The 14913-nt window shown below is 39.8% G+C and overlaps 2 protein-coding genes across 3 annotated transcripts; both read left to right on the forward strand.

Moving 5' to 3' along the window:
* The first annotated feature begins 33 nt into the window (after positions 1–33).
* fzd6 (frizzled class receptor 6) lies at positions 34–8635 on the forward strand. The gene is made up of 8 exons (XM_086077702.1): positions 34–197; positions 1112–1515; positions 4146–4342; positions 4411–4990; positions 5155–5574; positions 6556–6704; positions 6796–7167; positions 7371–8635. Exons 2-8 carry the CDS (start codon positions 1342–1344, stop codon positions 7525–7527), a joined length of 2049 nt encoding a protein of 682 aa, XP_085933828.1. The 5' UTR covers positions 34–197; positions 1112–1341; the 3' UTR covers positions 7528–8635.
* Positions 8636–8788: 153 nt separating this feature from the next.
* LOC147171916 (collagen triple helix repeat-containing protein 1-like) lies at positions 8789–14078 on the forward strand. Of its 2 annotated transcripts, none has more exons than XM_086078954.1 (4): positions 8789–9011; positions 11067–11285; positions 11404–11620; positions 13496–14078. In XM_086078954.1, exons 1-4 carry the CDS (start codon positions 8937–8939, stop codon positions 13636–13638), a joined length of 654 nt encoding a protein of 217 aa, XP_085935080.1. In that variant the 5' UTR covers positions 8789–8936; the 3' UTR covers positions 13639–14078. The 2 variants fall into 2 exon arrangements, with proteins under 2 accessions (XP_085935080.1, XP_085935079.1); XM_086078953.1 differs by having other exon boundaries at positions 8789–9053; positions 13496–14073.
* Positions 14079–14913: the final 835 nt, after the last annotated feature.

A 14913-nucleotide genomic window follows, 5' to 3' on the forward strand; every position in this document is an offset into this window, starting at 1 on the left:
ACGCACACACACACACTAAAAAGAAAAACACAACTTTCCCATAGACGTAAAGGCAGCACGAGATTGGAGTTGACCAACGGGAGCTTGTTGGATTTTTTTCTCTCCAGGAAACACGCTATCAAATTTCACTCTGAATATACTCCAAAGTTTATCCATGTAGCCAGCTCCAGCTCGAAATCGAGTCATAGCCGTCTTTGGTAAGTTTCTATGTTTATTCCTCCGTTTTAGCTTTGCAAACTTTTGTTTAACTTCCGAAGTTGTTTTGGCCCCCCTTTCCACGGTTGGCAGTCGGGGCAGCGATGTTTACGGCGCACTCCCAGAAGTTTGTGTTTTATTGGCGACACATCGTATATTAAAACTTGTATCACTACAGATTTACGGGTATTAACCTGCGGTATTTGTTCGTTTCGTTTGGCCATGGCGGCGCTATTAATATTAAGTCAATGCATGTGTTATGTTATCGTTACACGGTGCACATTGACATTCCCTGTTAATAGAAAATAAAAAGTACATAACTGAAACATAAAACGTCCAACGTAACCTGAAAGGTATTTTTATTAGTAAAATGCAAGTGACTCAGCTATAATGTGGTTGAAAGTAAACCATTGCACTGCACTATATTTTATGTATTTGTCATATTGCATTTTACACATTAATAAACCAGTGGATTAACTGTTCATAAACTTACTAGAGTACTATTTACGGTGGTCTCAACCATTCAAGTTTCCAGGTTAATACAGCAAGTATACATGGCAAAAAGTCATGTTCATCAATGTGTCCCAACAAGTTGAGACTTATTCGACGGAATCAACATGAATTTTTAAAATTCCCACCCTAATGGTCCACATAGCTACGGACTGAATTGTGCTACAAATCTAATCAATGTATTTTTATGTTGGAGCTAAAGAGACCTCTATGGGGAAAAGAGGAGTTCATGGGTTACATTTCATCTTCTTGATGACAGTACAATTAGTATGTTTTTGGTTGGTGTGGTATCAGTCTTTCTTTCTGCATGCCACCAAGTTGTGTGTTAACATGGATTTGATAAACAGCAGCAGTGTATGTAAGCTGCTGGATGTATAACCTCTGCACCATTTTCTTCTATTTCCAGTCATGTTGGATACCTCTCACTAAGTAAAAGCACATGCAGCGGGCTAATGGGGAAGCTGCACCCTCTGCTCCTGCCAATGCCTCCACTGAGATGACCCCAGGATAGGTGGAACCGTGAGAGTCAGGGCATTTGACTATTTTTGATTAAGATATCCTCAAACTAAATCTAAAAGAAGCAAGTTATTCACGCTGGAAAATAAACTATCCCCAAATTTCCAGTGAGCCCTCATAATGATGATGTTGGTATGGTTGGGTCTGCTGTGGCTGCAACGCTGCAGTGCTCACAGCCTCTTCACCTGCGAGCCAATTGACGTTCATCGGTGTATGGGGCTGTCCTACAACATGACTTTCTTTCCCAACATGATGGAGCACTATGATCAGGATGTTGCAGCCAGTAAAATCAAGGTGAGTCTTTTTCATTAAAAACAAACAAACAAACAATTAAACACTGTCTTAACTTTAGTAACAAATAAAAGCATCAAACAAAAGTGATTTGCTAATATACCCTATTCAATTTATTGGTTAAAATTAACTGTCACACAAATGTAAAAAAACAAAAAAAAAGTAACTACTGTAAAACATCAAATAGAAAGTAGTCATCTACCTTAAAAGGGAATTCAAGTCAAAAATGTTGTTTGTAATAGCGCCCCCACTAGCCTAAGCACAGCATTTTGACTAATACTCTATTTGTTGAATATGAATTGTGCAGTGAAATCCACATGTTTTCATCCCTATTGGAGGCTGGCCATTTTGCCGCTTGATGTTGACTGAAAACGACATCACAGTGCCTAAGGGCTCAGCTTGCAAATGTCACATGACCAAACCGAGCAAACAGGTGAGCCATGACGGTCGTTATCTGAGCCCCTTGTCATTGTGATGTCATTTTCAGTCAACAAGTAGCAAAATGGCCACCCCCTTGGGATTGAAAAAAGCATGTGGATTTTTCATCTTAAATAATATTAGGCAAATGCAATATTATTGATCAGAATGCTGTATTTAGACTAGAACATGGAACATATTGCAAAGAAATCTTTTGACTTAACTCCATCTTTAACTTGAATAACAATTAAAGATGTGCATGGAAAGCTGGACAACATTATTATTACTTTGGATGTGAGTCCATTTAACTTTCATTTAACTTCCATTTAACTTTCTTGCTAGATTTGCTTGCCTTGTGTGATATTCTGGTGTCTTGCATATGCTAGCGGTGGTCTGAATTTTTTTTTTTATAGGATTTAAGAAGTTTATATTCTAATTGAATTCCAAATTGTACAGTTTTAGGGTCTTCATTTTTTTTTTTAGAGGTGCCCGTTAAAACAGTCATTGGTTTTGTTCACACTCGTTCCAAGATTAAAAAGGTTTATCAGAGGCAAGCCAATGTTTCATGTGCGCATCCTCGCAAGCCCACACCGCTCAGGGAGATACAAGCTTATGCAATAAGTTGGTTCATTGTATCTTAAAGGGACATATATATATATATATATATATATATATATATATATATATATATATATATATATACTGAGCTAAGAGAATGCAACAATTCATCTGTTAGTGTGGAGGGCATCTATTTGACGAAATACAGTAGTACACACTTTTGCACTCATGTTCGATTTTTTCAGTGAAATTAGAAAGTGTATTGCATGAGCGATGTTAGTAATATGTTGTCTTGTCTCTTGGCAAAACTGATTTTCTCCAATAGTTGCATCATATCGCCTTCCAAAAGGCTAAAGGTTTAGAGTAGCATGTTAGAATGGCAAACATGAAAAGTTTTGTGCTCAGGAAATCTTTTGTGTGTCATCTGGCAAAGTTAAAGGATTCTGATTTCAGCCACAGGCAACTAATCATCGACTTTGTTGTGTGGAGCCTTTGATTTGTTCAGGAAGGGGATGGACACGCCCAGAGTCACACAAAGCCTGCGCTGCATACCACAATGAATACACTCTCTCTGTTAATCCCTCACTAGTTTCATCTTCTGTACACAGTCATCGTACCTCCTCTAAGAAAGTATGTAGTGTCCGGACGTGTAATCAGCCAGGCGTCAGATTCAGCCTGAGCCTGAGCCCATCACAAGGGATTTTCTAGAGTAGACCTTCCCTTGTTTAGCCCATGGCCCAACATTCCACTAGCATTCACCTGTATTTGAAAGTGAGACGTGTCAGAATACAAAGGGGATTGAATCAGCCAATGACATACTGTTACAAAGGCACCTCAAGTTTTGAGAGTGGTGGAGGTGAGGATGTTGACTTTTGAATAGAAAATTCAACCTACAGCTGACCACATAAGGACAGTTTGTACTTCTTAACTTTGCAAGAGGAACTCACTGACAAGGATTCCTCAACCTCTACTGGGGAGAAACAAGGACACTTACTGTGAGAGCGACACAGCGGCCCCAGAGATGTGTCCTGCCAGACTGAATTTCAGCAGAGGGAAAAAAAAGATTGAATAGAGGTCTGTGTTGATGCATTTGTTATGGTTACACACATTATTAGTGGATTGGCAATGGTTTATGAGATCCCAATTATTCTAAATAGTCCATATACCTGAATGTTATGATATAATAGTAAAGATGTTGATGTGTGTTGCGTGATGTTAGACAACATCACAAGCTCTGTGCTGGCCAAGAACCTCTTGGTGATATGTCCCCAAATTCATTTCCTGCATAGTAACAGAAGAATATAGAACCCAAGCAGTAAACGCTCCTTTTATTGTGGGAGATGTGTTCCACAGTGGGTGAAAACCCGTGATAGAGCCCATATAATTTGTTGTTGTTTTACCCCTCCCACATGATTTAAACACACCTGAACTCATTGAAACTCAATTATTTATTTATTTTACTCATTTTAAATACATTTTAGAAGCTCGTATTCTGTGCGTTGTCCCATTGGGTTCCACTATGACTTTTACTCAGCAACTGATCAAAGTAGCCAGTGTGAGCAAATTTGTGACATAAACCGCAACACGTATTTTTGCTTCGGTCTGAGCGAGTTAACTCAGCTGTTATTCTGAACATTGTTTCATTAATGTCATTGCAGCCATTTATGCCCCTGGCAAATCTTGGCTGTTCCCCAAATGTCCACCACTTCCTGTGCCAGGCTTTTTTCCCACAATGCACTGAGGAGAATACAGTGCTACAGCCGTGCCGAGAAGACTGTGAGGCTGTAATGTCCGATTGTCAGGAGAACATTCAGATTTTTGGAATTATCTGGCCTCCTGAGCTACAGTGTGACAAGTAAGTACAAGTAGCGAATGAAAAGAGTTCTGCAAGATCAGTCCATTGAAAGGTTTATTCTGTTCTAGACTTGACTCATGTGGCTTTGGAGATGATCACAAGCTTCCTGCAACCACCCCAATGGGCTCAACATCTGCTAAGAGGGACTTGGGCTTTTGGTGCCCACTGCAGTTGAAATCCAAACCTGGCCACGGCGCATCATTCCTGGGAGCTCAAGACTGTGCTCCACCTTGCTCCAATATGTATTTCAAACCCCACGACATTGAATTTGCCAAGACTTTTATTGGAGTTTGCTCCATCATTTGCTTGGCTGCCACTCTATTTACCTTCCTTACTTTTCTCATCGATGTCAAGCGCTTTCGCTATCCCGAGCGTCCCATCATTTTCTATGCAGTTTGCTACAGCTTTGTCTCACTCATATACTTCATTGGCTTCCTGCTAGGCAACAGTGCAGCCTGTAACAAGGCAGTCCATCCTACTGGTGCGGACACGGTTGTCTTGGGCTCTCAAAGCAAAAGCTGCACTCTGCTTTTTATGCTTCTCTACTTCTTCTCAATCGCTGGAATTGTCTGGTGGGTCATACTCACCATCACCTGGTTCTTGGCAGCTGGACCCAAATGGAGTTGTGAAGCCATAGAGAAGAAAGCGGTAAGATTATCTTTTAAAGTGAACAGATGAAAATAATTGGCCCAGTTCTGACCAGATTGAAATTAATTTGTGGCTTCAAATTTGCTCATTAGTGACAGGCTTTAATATTCCTCAAGGGCAACGTTGCATGCTGTTCAAAGGTCTCATGTGTGTTCTGCCTTTAGGTGTGGTTCCACTCTGTTGCCTGGGGAATCCCCGGAGCGCTAACTGTCATGCTGCTAGCTCTGAACAAGGTTGAAGGGGACAACATTAGCGGGGTTTGCTTCGTGGGACTTTACGATCTGGAGGCCCTGCGCTACTTTGTCATCGCTCCCCTGTGTGTGGGCGTCATAGTCGGCCTCTTCCTCATTCTTGCCGGCATCATTTCTCTCAACCACGTGCGGCAAGTTATCCAGCACGATGAGCGCAACCAGGAGAAACTCAAGAAGTTCATGATCCGCATAGGTGTGTTCAGCTGCCTCTACTTGGTCCCACTGGTCACCCTGTTAGCATGCTACACCTATGAACAGAGTCGCCGCAGCACCTGGGAGAACACATGGATCAACGACCGCTGCCAAGAATACAGCATCCCTTGCTCATACAAGGTAAGTGTAATGTAACTGACAAAAGCATCACTCAGTAACTCCAGCTGCGGTAAGGCACAATTATGTATTAATTACAGGACCATAAAAACTGTACAGCAACTGACAGGGAACTGACAAGGGAACAAATGCAGGACCGTAAAAACACAATGACCCCATGACTCAACCCAAAACAAGTACTTTTATGGGTACTCTGTGACAAAAGTCGTCCCTCACTATATCGCAGTGCACTTTTTGCAGTGTCACTACATGGCAGATTTTTTAAAATTTGATTTATATAGTCAATTATTTGCTATTTTACGTTTGTTTTCCTTTCCCACACAGAATGTTAATTGCGAGCCATTGAGGATACAATGTATATAAGACAGAGAATGTCCAAATTTTAGGATCATTTAAATTAAAGAAACTAAAGTTATATGTGCCTAGTGCAAAATCTAACTTAAAGTGGAAGTCAACCCAAAAAAGTATTTTTGAGAAAAATATGTTCTATGCAGCCCCACTAGTCTAAATACGGTATTTTAGTTAATATTGCATTAGTGGAATATTAGTTAAGCAGCAAAATCCAGCAGTTTTTATCAATGTCAGAAGTCGGCCATTTTGCCACTTGTTGTCGAGTGAAAATGACAACACAGTTGCTCAGGTCTCAGGTAACGACCAATCACAGCTCAGCTTTAGAAAACAGGTGAGCTGTGATTGGCCGTTGCCTGAGCCCTGAGCAACTGTGATGTCATCTTCACCCCCTGGGATAGATAAAAATGGCTGGATTTTGCTACATAACTCATATTCCACTAATGTAATATTTATCAGAATGCCATGTTTAGACTAGTGAAGTCACACATAAGATATTATTGTCAAGAACCGTTTAAAGTTGACTTCCCCTTTTAAGGAAAGCCACGTCATCTCTAGTTCAACTTACATTTAGCCTCACACTGTACTCCATAAATGTTTAAATGCTTGTTGAATATCTTCTCTTTTCCATCTCAGACAACCGAGTATGAGCGTCCTGACCTCGCTCTGTTCCTGGTAAAATACTTGATGACCCTGGTTGTTGGAATATCTGCAGTATTCTGGGTTAGTAGCAAAAAGACCTGCTCTGAGTGGGCCTACTTTTTCAACAGGACCCGCAAAAGCGAGTAAGGACATTTTTGTTACCTTGTCACGTTGCCTTTGATGACAGACATTTGTAGGTTTTGGCCTCACTTCTACCTGCTTCCTGATCCACAGTCCCATCAGTGAGAGCCGTCGGGTGCTCCAGGAGTCCTGCGAGTTCTTCCTTAAGCATAACAGTCGTGTCCAGCACAAGAAGAAGCACTACAAGTCAACCTCGCACAAGCTCAAGGTCGTCTCAAAGTCGATGGGCACAAGCACCGGTGCCACACCAACCAATCCGTCCATTGGTGCAGGAACGTCACTTCTGGGAAATCATGGGCTGCATGCCATGCAGGGCTCTGTGAGGGAGCACATGGAAAAGGGCACTTTGAGCCGAAGCTCCAGACGTGAAGACAGGGAGCGAGACGGTGGAGAGAGACGGAGCAAAGGGGGGAGCTCCAGTAAAGTTAGCTGCCAATCTTTACACAGCAGAGTACCGGATGCAAGGTAAGTCAGTTTGTTATTGTTAACATTTAGCTTCCAGTCAGTGTACTTATTTTACAGGCACAATTGTGACAGAATTTGATTTGTTGAAAAACATTTGTAATAACTATGAACCTCCTACTGTAGAACTTACACTGAAGCCACCATGGTACTCAATTGTTGAAAAAGTTTTACATGTCCAAGGACTCATTTTATTTGTGCCCCAGGATGACACCAAAGAGTGAGCAGTCGGAGGTCCGACCAGTGCAGATCGCACAGCAGGATTCAGCTTTAAGCCCATCTCCCAGCATTGACGACTCCACCCACCAGCAGGTGTTCAAGGTGTCTGAGGAGAAAAAGGACACAAAAGACAGACACTGCTGAGGTGTTTACAAAATGTCCCTGGCACTGACGGCAGACTGGACGGTTCATTCGACCCTGATTGTATCAGATAGTTGAGGGAAAGTTACTTCATGTGCATAGCCACCGTGTAATATTTACCTCCACAACTTTTAAAGTAGTTTTTTTTTCTTCTATCTGCATTCTGAGATCATTTAAAAGACGCCGTCCCTTAGCCAAGTTTTTACCTATACAGCTCTATGCCAACTACTATATTACCTGTGGACTGATATGAAGCCTTGAGTCTTCTGCTCTTTTATGACAAACTCAATAGAAGTCTTAATGTGAATGTTCTTCCGCCTCCCCCCTCTCTATTCAATGAATTAGTCACTACACTGGGTATTTTAATGTGAGGTCGTGTTTCCAAACCTTGTGAGGGAAGTGTTCTCTGTGTTTTTTAAAATGTATTCCCTACAAACACGGCTTGTCTCATACAGTTCTGCTACTATACTTAAAAAAAATAAGTCATGATAGAAGCATAATTTACAATGTTTTCTCAATGTAATTTTCTGTTGTTTTCTTGCTTGTTTCCATTGTACAGTTTTTACTCTGTTTCAGTCCAGTGAATGTTAATTTTAAATGTGTTTTTAATTTGAGAAGTTCCTCGATTTTAAAGGTTAACCCAGATGTTTCACATGATGTCAGCGTTGGCATCCCATTGTAAAATCAGTCTGGAAACAAATCTCGATTTGGCAACCAGACACTACTTATTTTAAAATGGAGTTAAAAAATGGTAATTTGTAAATTTGTTACGGGGTTGTTTATAAAATATATTACACTTTTAATATGTACCTTTTTTTTTTTAAAGAAAATTATTTTCTTATGTGTAGTTTGTTTTATTCTCTAGTTTGCAGTGCAAGGAATGTAGTGTTCCTTAAACAGAAAGAAAACATGGTGGTCTCAGTGTGGCTATTTAAAAGGGAACCTTTGTGGAGCGGGTTATGGAGTCTAATAGTGACCTATAGCTTTTTATTGTATTTACTATGTGACATTGTCTTGCTGCTGCTTTCCTAGCTGTTTTAAATGTAGCTTCTCTTATGTATTTTTATACAAAAAACACAAGATAGTGAATAAAAGATTTATTGCATGCAAATATATGCTTTTTTTCTCCTTTGTCCCCCCCCCCCCCCCCCCCCCCCCCCCCCCCCCTTACTGTAATTATCCCCATTATCGCCACGCATGCATGTCGAAGTCCAGACATTTGGTCATATTTTAGCACATGCTCACATGAACGCAATGCACGTTTCTGGGCTGTTTGCTTTGGAACAGATTTCTTCAAGAGATTGACTAACTCTTTCCCGCTGGTCCTGCCCGCCCCCTGGATTGAAAGAGTACAAGCTTGGAGGCAAGCTGACGCTTCAAAAGTTCCCAGTGAGAGCGGCCAGTTGCACCGTATGATGTCTCCTCTTGCTCACAGCCTTTTGCTGCTGCTCGTCTGCTTGACTTTGCCCGTGTATGGCGAGGAAAAGGTGAGAAGTAGAGGATACCGAAAGGATCCTGACGCTGATAAGGTAAGACAGATTGTAAATAAATGTCGACATCATGATAAAGCGATGTGGCATTTTCAATAGGTGGGGGCTTGTGGATGATTCTGCTGCGTCCCAGATGAGTCTGCCACACTATTTAGAATAAATAATTAAAGCACAAGGTTATGTTTGAGGGACTTTAAATGATAATACAACAAAAACCCACAGCCCATGGTTAAAATGTCCACACTGACTTGGTCCCCAGATTTATGTGCTGCAGTTTTGGAAATATGGTCTGCTGCTTCTGTATTATTATTTCTACTTTGGTTTGGTGACAGAAATAAAGCCAAACAGGAAGCACATTGCCTGTGTATTTATCTGTTTTATATTTTGTTTAAACATTGATTTTGATGGGGAAAAAACACACATACAAATATATGGAACAAATATAAAGTTGCTTTATATACCTATCAATGTTTTTTTTTATTGTAGGAAGTTAGAACTTTGACCAATCAGGCTAAATCTTTGCTTAAACAAGATTTTCATTTTTTTTAAAGTAGCCTAGTGGGTGGCCACTGGTGGGATAGAATGCACACATTCTCTGTCTTCTCTTGGGAATCGATCAAATGAAAGTGCAAACTGTTTATTTAGCAAAGACTTTCCAGACCTCCCTCAGGTTCTCTTAGAAGTCTGTACACCCCACGTTGAGAAGCCTAGAGGCACTATTTTGCTCTTATAAGATTCCCAAAGATCTTTAGTACTTCTGAGCTGCACTTTTCTCACCACAGTGGAAGGATGTTGAACAGCATGTTGTTCTATAATATAATCTTGTGGCATTGGCAACCCAAACTGCACTCTGCTATCCGAGGGAGGACAATCGTTTTATTCAAACAGCATAGTAATCATAAAATCCTTCTTTTTTTTTTCCATCATCCTGAGAAGCCAAGCAGCTGTGTTGCAGCTAAAGCATGAAATGCATTGAGTTCTCAACACTTAGGGCCAAATACCGCGTACAGTAATGGGTTGTGTGTTCGGAATATTCAGTATAATTCATGCAGACAGCACCAAATTTTGAGCTGGAAGCCGGTATAAGAGTCAGCAGTGTGGCCAAGTGGACAGTGGATCCATTCATTAGTCTGCTCTGAAAATCTAACAGAAACGGCAACTCAGATATGTTTTCTTAATTTTCTTCTCAATAAAACAACCACCGTAATATTTTAAACAGCCCATACTTAGTCAAATGCTGGGTCCAAATTTCAGGTATATGTTCCAGCAATGCATAGTCTGCCGTTTTTGACCACAGGCTGCTCAGTTTCCATCAGAACTGATGTCACATCAGCAGATCAATCCAGCTAAGCCACTCATGACTAAAACAGACCCTTGGCCATCTGTTTCCCAAGCAGACATTAGAACACCACAAATCCCTTTACATGAAGGCATTTTTCCAGATGCTCATCTTCTGAAGTACAGTTTTAGACTCCACCCCAGGGATTCAAACTGAAAGATGTTGTTGAATGGGTAGTAAAAAGCTCTTTATTGTCATGGCCTGCCATTTCTCAACTTAATGCCCTTTGGTCATGTTCAGGTTCAGCTAAAAAGGGAAAAAACTGACTATGCAGTATATTGTAAATGTATTGTATGATTGACACTCTGTAATATTCAGGACAAAGGGAACTTGTGCAGAGTCATGCAGAGCCGTCATTTTGAATAGGTCTGTTTTTAGCAGGCCTGGGTATATAGTTGAGTCAAATTGAGTAAGATGTGGCATTTATTTAAATATGGCAGCAGGGCCATGAATACAACAGGAAACAAATATATATTATCTGCCTTTCAAATTTGATTGACAATGTAGTATTATGTTATTCATTTGGCATTGCATCTTACTCCCAGTAGTAGTTTGTTTCCATGACTTTCAAATATTATAGCTTCCTAATGACAAAACAGCTGGCTAAATTCAGGTGTTCACATCACATGAAATTTAGCTCTCAGGAAGCAGGAAGTTACATAATGATTTCGTTCTCAATATCCACATTGACCCCGACTTGCTTGTTCCTGTAGTATGGCAGCTGCATGCAGGGTCCAGCAGGAACTCCCGGCAGAGACGGTAACCCTGGGGCCAACGGAATCCCGGGAACGCCGGGCATCCCCGGACGTGATGGACTCAAAGGGGAGAAGGGTGAATGTGTCAATGAGATCTTTGAGGAACCTTGGAGGCCCAACTACAAGCAGTGTGCCTGGAACTCCTTGAATTATGGGATCGACCTTGGAAAAATTGCTGTAAATACAAATTGCCTTCTAGTAATGTGCATCGTGTTGTCAATGTGAATGTGATTAATTGATCCCTATATTAAATAGTGACCTCAAACGTGCCATTCTCCTGCTCTGTGTCTTGTAGGACTGTACGTTTACCAAGCTGCGCTCAGACAGCGCCCTCAGAGTCCTCTTCAGTGGCTCCCTCAGACTCAAGTGCAAGAACGCATGTTGCCAAAGGTGGTACTTCACCTTCAATGGAGCAGAGTGCACGGCGCCACTGCCCATAGAGTCCATCATATACTTGGACCAAGGCAGTCCAGAGCTCAACTCAACCATCAATATTCACAGAACATCCTCAGGTATGGTTAAAAAAAAATGTTTTTGGAACTACGTAGAGGACAACTACAGTATTGCACTTTATTATGCACTCTGTCCATTTACATATAAACTAGAGGTGTCAGGCGATTAAAATGTTTAAATCGTAATTAATCGCATGAGTTCAATAGTTAACTCACGATTAATCGCAAATTTTACATCTGTTCTAAATGTACAATATTTTATTTTAAGTTTCATAGGCCTACTCTTGTTAACTTAAAAGTGGGAAAAAATGTTAAACTAATAGAAATATGGCTGCATCTTTTAGTCATTGATAATAATTCATACAATTGAGTTAAAATTAAAAAGATGTACTGTACTGTAAAAAACTAGTATGATATTGATTGATATTGATTTGTGTTGGTCATGTTTCTGCCACTAGATGGCATAATTGCATTTATAAGACATTGGTGACAGTTTAGTGCATTTTTCTTTTCATATTAAGAGCTATCTAATATTTAACATGAAGCAACTTCTGAAATTCTGCACACTTTGTAAAATACAACTTGACCGCAGTCTCCACAAATATATGCATTATTATTATTACATTTATTACTAATACATTTTGACGTGGACGTGCCTGCTGCGTTGCGACTGGAATTCTCCCAGTACAGGCTTTCCAAGTAAGGGGCGGTCATTAATCGCGCGTAAAAAATTTTTGTGGCATTAGAGTAATTTTAAATGAACTCAAAACTAACAGACTAGTTTTGATACCCCAAATATAAACATAATCTAATATCTAATAATAAACATCAGCGCGCTAATGGCTGGTAATGACCATAATGTCAAAGTGGGACTAAATGGGTCGAGAATGCAGGAGTGAAGCAGGAAAAGAAGAAATTGAGGCAGCTGAGAGGGTTTGGCTCACAATCTCTGTTCTAAGGGTGTTTGAGGGACACCACTATTACACACTCATTCACATCTTTTTATTACACGAGTAAACAACTACGCTATCAGTGAGTGACTCTTAAACGGCAATGAATTTTATAGTTTGGAGATGCAGTACAGTACGCTTTTCTCTGGAGTGCAAATATTGACAAATAGCAGGTTGCAAATGGCAAGATGATAATAGTAAGGTCTCTATTATCAACGTGATATACGCAAATTTTATATATAGCCGTTTATAAAAAGTTACAGTGGTTGGGATTGCGATTTCCAATCCTTATGCTTAAGCAAAGCTACCTGGATAATCAGTGGCAGCTTGTCAGAGACAAAAAATTTATTAAGAATATGAAATATTACAATAAAAATTCTTCTAAATTTAAGTTTTCTAGACAAGCAGGATAAATAGTATAATGTTATTAATGAGTAAAATTGATTTGCTTATGTCACCGCCCACAGCCAATGATGTTTAAACAGCGTTACTAGTTAAAGCTGATCTGAGTGGCTTCTGTCTTTGGTGGGTACTTGCCCCATCCAATATGGCCGCCACATCAAATGTGGCCCATATTGGATAGGGCTCTCAACCAGGCTTCAACAGTCTACCAAATTATTATTATCTACTGCTAAAACAAATTCTATTAATAAAAAGCTAACGAGTGGCATATTAAACATATATATTATTTAATAAATATATTATTTAATAAATATATTATTTAATAAATATATTATTTAATAAATATATTTTAAAAATATATAAGTGAAAACTTCACCAGCTGCCACTATGTCACACTCAACTAAATTCGGTAGAATTATAAGGCAAAAACAAATGTCATGTGGTGCCATTAAGTTCTGTGGCGCTTGGGAAGTAAACATTGAGAGAGGTCACATCATAAGAAACTCGTTTTGTGGCCATGCATTTTGGGTGTTCCCTGCAATTTATGTGTCCTGTCTTTGTCTCTGTTCTTTTTCTGTGCCAGTGGAAGGACTGTGTGAGGGTGTCAAAGCAGGGTTGGTGGACGTGGCTGTATGGGTGGGGACCTGCGCTGACTATCCCCGCGGTGATGCATCCACGGGGTGGAATTCAGTTTCCAGGATTATCATCGAAGAGCTTCCCAAATAAAAACGGTTACGTAAGAGGAATGGGGTCAGCCCTGGCAGTCTAAGAGTATGTTATCTGGTCTTCCAAAATGAGCAGGTACAGTTTGCTGAGGCCGTAAAACAACACTGATGGGAACTTTAATGTTTTGTTGACACAATTCACTATTTGACAGGTCATTCACATGACTAAGAAAAACAAAACTGTACTGTACTTTTTTTCTGCTCACTGGTGCTGTCGGCAGCAATTGCCAGTATGTAAACTTGTACTCATTTGACATTTTTTTTAATATGCATTTTCACTGTTAATAAACAAATAAATACAATCTTTTTAAGGTTTCTAAAATTGAGCAGGCATGCTATCAAATATGGTTCTGCCTTAAGTTAAGCAGCTGCATTTGCATGTGCATTATTTCACAAAACTCTCCCTGTATTAGAATGTCAATGAGATGAGACGTGGTAGTTAACCCAAGCCAAGATTTGAACCATAAGTGTCAACATTTTACACTTTTTCCTCAGTTGCTTTGGTACATTTCTCAGATCAGAATTTAAATGGTCAAAACTACTTCAAACTTCACATGGTGTCAGTTGTGCACATGAAAAAAAGCAGTTTCACATTTATTTGAACATGTAGCGAACGCTTCGGCGCATCCATGCAAATGATTTTGAACGGATCTGTTTGCATGTTGATCAAAATGTTCTAATATATCATATGAGTCTTAATGGTTAATCAAGTTCTTATAATGTCAAGCATATTTCGATCAATTTCAAATTAGATTTCTTTTCCCCAGGCGAATCTTGGCGTTTTCTAATGAAGGGAGACGCGTGAAGCATTAGATCAACCAGTTTTCTAAAATAGAGCATAGCAAGTGAAGATAAAGGGATACTTAACTTTTTAATATTTTGTCCAGAATGAATTTGATAACTTTATTTTTCTTGTACAATTAATACATTTAAAAACTATTTTTTCCACATGCTGTCGACTGAAGAGGACATCACCTGTGCTGAGGAAGTAGGTAACGACCAATCATGGCTCACCTGTTTTCTGGGTTTGGTGAGCAAAGTGAGCCATAATTGGTCGTTACTTACTTCCTCAGCAGAGGTGATGTCATCAGTCAAGTATCCCTTTAAATGTGATGTGGACGACAACTTGTGACCAATTTGTGCTATGTAGTGCTATATTTTCTTTTCTGTATCACAATGAGTTGGTTTGTCAACAAATCAATTGTTCGGAGAAGTAAACTTACTGTTTTGCAAATTTCAAATTGTGATATGAGAAATGTACAAAAGCGACTGGGGA

This window comes from Leptonotus elevatus, chromosome 6 (genome assembly GCF_054856555.1).
Source record: "Leptonotus elevatus isolate MCC_2025b chromosome 6, RoL_Lele_1.0, whole genome shotgun sequence".
Taxonomy (NCBI): Eukaryota; Metazoa; Chordata; class Actinopteri; order Syngnathiformes; family Syngnathidae; genus Leptonotus; species Leptonotus elevatus.

Bases quoted from the DNA above. Each gene is read 5' to 3' on its own strand.
- fzd6 (XM_086077702.1), top strand. From the start codon at position 1,342: ATGATGATGTTGGTATGGTTGGGTCTGCTGTGGCTGCAACGCTGCAGT. The intron at 6,705-6,795 runs GTAAGGACATTT...CCTGATCCACAG, and splicing joins AACAGGACCCGCAAAAGCGA to TCCCATCAGTGAGAGCCGTC. The intron at 7,168-7,370 runs GTAAGTCAGTTT...TTTGTGCCCCAG, and splicing joins AGCAGAGTACCGGATGCAAG to GATGACACCAAAGAGTGAGC.
- LOC147171916 (XM_086078953.1), top strand. From the start codon at position 8,937: ATGATGTCTCCTCTTGCTCACAGCCTTTTGCTGCTGCTCGTCTGCTTG. The intron at 9,054-11,066 runs GTAAGACAGATT...TTGTTCCTGTAG, and splicing joins AGGATCCTGACGCTGATAAG to TATGGCAGCTGCATGCAGGG. The intron at 11,621-13,495 runs GTATGGTTAAAA...TTTCTGTGCCAG, and splicing joins TATTCACAGAACATCCTCAG to TGGAAGGACTGTGTGAGGGT.